At 43.6% G+C, this 5825-nt stretch overlaps 1 protein-coding gene across 1 annotated transcript; it reads right to left on the reverse strand.

Moving 5' to 3' along the window:
• Positions 1-1553: 1553 nt before the first annotated feature.
• LOC120706521 (putative cysteine-rich receptor-like protein kinase 20) lies at positions 1554-4709 on the reverse strand. Its single transcript, XM_039991199.1, has 6 exons — positions 3633-4709; positions 3360-3559; positions 2722-2932; positions 2326-2566; positions 2089-2239; positions 1554-2000 (listed from the first exon to the last, which is right to left on the reverse strand). The coding sequence occupies exons 1-6, from the start codon at positions 4609-4611 to the stop codon at positions 1695-1697; spliced, it is 2088 nt and encodes a 695-aa protein (XP_039847133.1). The 5' UTR covers positions 4612-4709; the 3' UTR covers positions 1554-1694.
• Positions 4710-5825: the final 1116 nt, after the last annotated feature.

The following is a 5825-nucleotide window of genomic DNA, read 5'->3' on the forward strand; positions in this document are numbered from 1 at the left end:
TGAACAACATAAAAATTAGCATTCATATCTCTTCTCTTATACATGAATGTATGGTGAGATACACATTATGGTTAGTATTTTTATATAAATAATAACATAAATAATATATTAATAATGATAAAAATAGTAATATAAAATTTCATATTGATGCACTTTAAGATTTTATTATAATAATATAGTTTTGATTCAGATTTTGGGTTTATTTTAACTTTTTATTATGTTACATTGGATAATATATATAAAAATTTAGGGGGTTATTATTTTATAATGACATAAATTGATAATTTACATGAAGACTAGCATAGTGACCGTGCGTTGCTACGGGAATATAAATTTTAACTAAATCGTTGCCACTTTTTACTCTTTTACTCCGTGTATAAACCGTGCCATGACACTGTCACCTTTTACTCTTTCACTCCGTGTACAAACCATGCCATGACCGAGCGAATGATTGGTTGTCCAGGTTCCGATTGAGATTCGGATTGATTTGTTCGGGTTCTTTTAGAATTTCAATTGATTTATTGGTGTCTATACATTAATTTATAGAGATCAACGTGATCGAGTCATGAACAGAAGGCTTGTCCGACTCGCATATGGGATGGACTAAAGTCCACATGTCAATGACACAATAAGGATCAAATTCAAAATTTAGGTAGAAACAAGTGGAGTGTGTTCCTCATACCCGTTCGAAGAAGCCATCTGCAAGTGCACGTCCATGTGATGTAGCGAAATGAGTTTACCTAGCAATGCTTCTGTGCAAGGAGAGAGGGCGCTGCAAGCCAACCGTACATAGGTTTTCTGGGACTTTGCGTACGTGTTCTTATATATGGAACAGTATAGGTAAGCAGTAATTCGTGTCATAGTAGGATTCACAACCGGATCGGAGAAGAGTTAGGGAAAAAAAACTGATGCCCATATATGAAGACAAACGGAGGAACGGGGTCACCCGGATGACGGATGAAGCGGACAGGGGTCACCCGGATGACGGACGAAGCGAACGGGCAAAATTTATGAAGGATTCCTTCCTCTAAAGGTTGTGTCGGACTCGGCTTAGTGTTGCGGGAGCAATAATAAATAGGAGGTGTTTTTTGGCCCACATGTCATTGAGATACGACGGACCAAAGTCAAAGATACCGCAGAAACGATCCGCTCTTTATAAATAGATATAGATTAGGGGGTTACTTTAAATTATTTTTTATAATGGTAGAGGTGTGTAATTTAGATACATATCGAGGGGGTTACTTTAGTTTATTTTCGTAATGACATGGGTGGGTGATTTATTAGAAAAAGATTACAGATCTAATGACTATTATGATTAGAGTTATCGAATTGATGGCTAGATGATTCTGATTTTTGTGAGAATTTGTAGGATTTCTCTATTTTTTTAGACTGACTATCTAGGATGCTAGGTGGCTTCACCCTGGAGGCTTCAAAAGAAGCCTCCAATTAATAATAGTAAGATGCCCTCAAATGTAAATAACTTATAGATCAAGATCTAAAAATATATCAGCAGCAAGGGCCGCTTCCCCCGCTGTTTTCTCAAGAAAACAAACTACAAAAAGTGCATTTCATTTAAGATAAATAGAAAAAAATTATACACATTATGCCACTTAAACAAAGCACTATATAATAACATATAGAGTGCCATGATTTGATACATTATCTCATTGAAACCCACGTGGCAGAAATAAAAACTATCTAGCAGTTGTGATAGATATGGTCATGTCATTGACACTGGATGGCTGGGTAGCGGTAGTGGATATCACTTCATTTCCTACCCGTACATTGAAATATGCTGGGTGCTTTGGCTCAGCCATGATCTTAGTCTTGCTACTTAGCATTGCAAGAACATCTAACATGGTTGGTCTATCTGCTGCGTTCTCTTGAACACATAGCAGAGCAATGTTCATGCACCTCCTTATTTCAGCCGAGTTATGCATGGGTACCAATGATGGATCAATGATTTCGCTCCATCTTTCCTCTTCGTATAATTGCCATGCCTGTTTGTAATTTCATTACATAATAGTTAACATAGATATGATACCAAATTAAGAAAATCATGCTATATGTGTGTGTCAGTAAACTTACATATCCAAGGACATTGATAAAATCTCCATATTCATGGCTATCAGAATTCCTTTTTCCGCTAAGAATCTCAAGAAGTAGAACACCAAAGCTGAACACATCAGATTTGATAGAGAAGAGGCCTTCGGATGCATACTCGGGAGCCATGTAGCCGCTGAAATGATATGTCAAAAATTACTATATATGGTAGATTTGTGCTATAGATGTCCAAATAAAGTGATGAATTTGTGCTACACTTACTATGTACCGACCACTCTCCTTGTAGTGCTTTCTTCGGTGTTATTTGAGCTAAATATTCTTGCTAGCCCAAAGTCGGAAATTTTAGGATTCATGTCGTTGTCCAAGAGAATGTTACTTGGTTTAAGGTCTCGATGTATGACACGCAAGCGGGAGTGCTTATGCAGGTAGAGAAGTCCTTCTGCTATCCCTTCAATTATATCTAGGCGTTTGTTCCAATCCAATAAAGTTTTTCTAGTTTCATCTGCTTGTGCATCACCAATTGAATGTTAGTGTATACAACAGGAAACATGCAACATTATACTGAGACATTTGGAGAAAGTTTGCTATATCTACTATATGTAAAAAAAATGAAACCTAAATTTCAAAAATGCCCGCGATAAATTAACATGTACATACCAAAGATAAAGAAGTCCAAGCTTTTGTTTGGCAAGTATTCATAGACCAAAATTTTCTCGTCTCCTTGAGAGCAGCATCCCAAGAGCTTAACGAGATTTGTGTGCTGGAGTTTTGCTATGAGTTGTACCTCATTCTTGAACTCCACGAAACCCTGTCCTGAATGTGAAGCGAGCCTTTTAACAGCTATCTCAACTCCATCGGGAAACTGACCCTGTGAAACATATACTAGCATTCAAAATTCCTTCAATGGAATGGCAGGGTAGGGTGTATGTTTTGTTTGCCTCAAAGGTTCCTTTATTCAAAATTCCTTCAGTATATATATATATATATATATATATATATATATATATATATATGTGTGTGTGTGTGTGTGTGTGTGTGTGTGTGTGTGTGTGTGTGTGTGTGTGTGTGTGTGCTGAAAATGAAAATTTGACAGGAAGGGAGCTAGTGGCGTTCCAAAATGTAGTTAAATGTTGACCTTTTGAATTCAACTTTGACCATTCATCTTATTCAAAAAATTAGTGCAAATAAGTAGAAATACAAGTCATACTAAAAATATAATATATTTGATGATAAAACAAAATAGTCAAAGTTGCATAAAAAAGGTAACAGTGAAATAAATTTTGGGAACAGAGGACCTTGTATACGGGGCCAAAGCCACCTTCCCCAAGTTTGTTCTCTAGGGAAAATTTATCTGTGGCGTCCAGTATGTCCTCAAAGTCGAAGACCGAAAACTCTGAGAGCTGGGCTTCCATTTCCCAATCCGGGTGTTCATCTCCTCCTTGCTGCTGCAAGTTGTTGTTGGCACGCTTGTTTTGTCGTAATAATCTGACATTGCCTGCACGTACCTTTGCATTGAGAATGGATGGATCGGAGGTAGTAGTAAATAAAGCGAGGAAGAGGCCGGGCACCTTTCGTGTATCTCGTTCTTGTTCGCCGCCGCCGACAGTAGAAGACGGCGGCGAAGCAGATGAGCAGCACTGCTAGAAGCGTCGCCACGATCAGGAGAATCACCCAGGGCGGCCTAGCTCTAGTGCTGGCTTCGTCGTCGGTGGTCGGAGCCGGCGACGACGAGGACGGCGTGATCCGAACCATGGAGGCGTTGTCATCGTTGAAGAACCTCATGTTCTCGTACCTGAGGTTGCAGCGCAGGACGAGGATGCGGCCCCCCTGGCGCACCGACGTGGTGGCGTTGAGCAGGCCGACGAGCCCCTGCAGGCACGCCAGGCAGTCGCCGGCGGACAGGTCCGGCGTGCACTGCGCCGTGGAGTAGAGTGTCGTCCCGACGGCGCCGCCGGAGCCGTCCATGAAGGCGGTGACGAACCTCCCGCTCCTGCCGGCCGCCAGCCGGGCGGTCTGGTCCAGCATGTCGCGGACGCCGGCGCCCACCGCGGCGGGGTCGCCGCCGCCGGAGATGCTCGCCGGGTTCCAGGACTGGAACAGGGTGTCTTGTGCGACGGCAGCGGCGGTTGTATTGGCGAGGATGCCGCTGCTGCTGGAGAAGCCGAGGAGGCAGTCGTCGTCGTACGAGGCGGCGACCTTGGCGTTGGGGCAGCTCTGCTGCGCGTACCGGAACGTGGCGGCGACGCAGTCCCTGCAGCCGGTGAAGGTGCCGGCCATGTCGCCGCGGCACAGCGCCAGCGCGTACACCGCGTCGGGGGCCCGGCCGGCGGTGGCGGTGGCGAACAGCTGCGTGGAGGAGGAGGAGGTTTTGCCGGGGAGGGTCCTGGACAGGGACCCCAGGTTGCTCTGGTAGGTGCCGTTGGCCGTGTAGTTGCCGGCGTTGCCGCACACCGACCCGGTCGCCGCCGCGGCCCGCCATGGCTGCAGCAGCAGGAACAGGAAGAAGCAGCAGCAGCAGCTGCTGACTACTAGCGTCAGGACAACCATGGCTGCTGCTGCTCTGCCCCGCCGACGTACTGCCTGTTCGTTGCTTGTTTGCTCGAGTATGTACGTTAAGCGGAATTGAATTGGAAATTCAGGAAACAATGCAAGAAACGTGCGTTCACTCGTTAATTATTCATCATTATCGATTATCACTCCAGTCATTGTCGGGTGCGGCTAGTCTATTTGTCTATTGCTTTCTTTTAGCAGTCTGTAAAGTCTGTCAACGCCCCCACCGTTACCCTACTTTGAAACCATCAATCATGCCTGGAAAGCTACTTCAGTGGTGACGAGTCAATATATACCTTTCTTTGAAACCGTCAAACACGGCATCATGAGTATGTATGTTACGCGGAATTGAATTGGAAATTCAGGAAACAATGCAAAAAATGTGGGTTCACTCATTAATTATTCATCATTATCGATTATCACTCCTGTCATTGTCGGCTGCGGCTGGTCTATTTGTCTATTGCTTTCTTTCAGCAGTTTGTAAAGTCCGTCAACGCCCCCACCGTTACCCTACTTTGAAACCATCAATCATGCCTGGAAAGCTACTTCAGTGGTGACGAGTCAATATATACCTTTCTTTGAAACCGTCAAACACGACATCATGAGTATGTACGTTACGCGGAATTGAATTGGAAATTCAGGAAACAATGCAAGAAACGTGTGTTCACTCGTTAATTATTCATCATTATCGATTATCACTCCTGTCATTGTCGGCTGCGGCTGGTCTATTTGTCTATTGCTTTCTTTCAGCAGTCTGTAAAGTCCGTCAACGCTCCCACCGTTACCCTACTTTGAAACCATCAATCATGCCTGGAAAGCTACTTCAGTGGTGACGAGTCAATATATACCTTTCTTTGAAACCGTCAAACACGGCATCATGAGTATGTACGTTACGCGGAATTGAATTGGAAATTCAGGAACCAATGCAAGAAACGTGTGTTCACTCGTTAATTATTCATCATTATCGATTATCACTCCTGTCATTGTCGGCTGCGGCTGGTCTATTTGTCTATTGCTTTCTTTCAGCAGTCTGTAAAGTCCGTCAACGCCCCCACCGTTACCCTACTTTGAAACCATCAATCATGCCTGGAAAGCTACTTCAGTGGTGACGAGTCAATATATACCTTTCTTTGTGTTAATATATAGAGAGAGTCTCTCTTTTCTATTTCTGGCCCATGTAGGCCTCTTAGCCCATTTGGCCGATACATTGT

Source organism: Panicum virgatum, chromosome 5K (genome assembly GCF_016808335.1).
Source record: "Panicum virgatum strain AP13 chromosome 5K, P.virgatum_v5, whole genome shotgun sequence".
NCBI classification, from domain to species: Eukaryota; Viridiplantae; Streptophyta; class Magnoliopsida; order Poales; family Poaceae; genus Panicum; species Panicum virgatum.

Excerpts from the sequence above, each read along its gene's own strand:
- LOC120706521 (XM_039991199.1), bottom strand. The coding sequence starts at position 4,611 with ATGGTTGTCCTGACGCTAGTAGTCAGCAGCTGCTGCTGCTGCTTCTTC. Across the intron at positions 3,560-3,632 it reads AAGAACGAGATACACGAAAG|GCAATGTCAGATTATTACGA; the intron begins GTGCCCGGCCTC and ends AGGTACGTGCAG. Across the intron at positions 2,933-3,359 it reads GCTTTGGCCCCGTATACAAG|GGTCAGTTTCCCGATGGAGT; the intron begins GTCCTCTGTTCC and ends TATGTTTCACAG.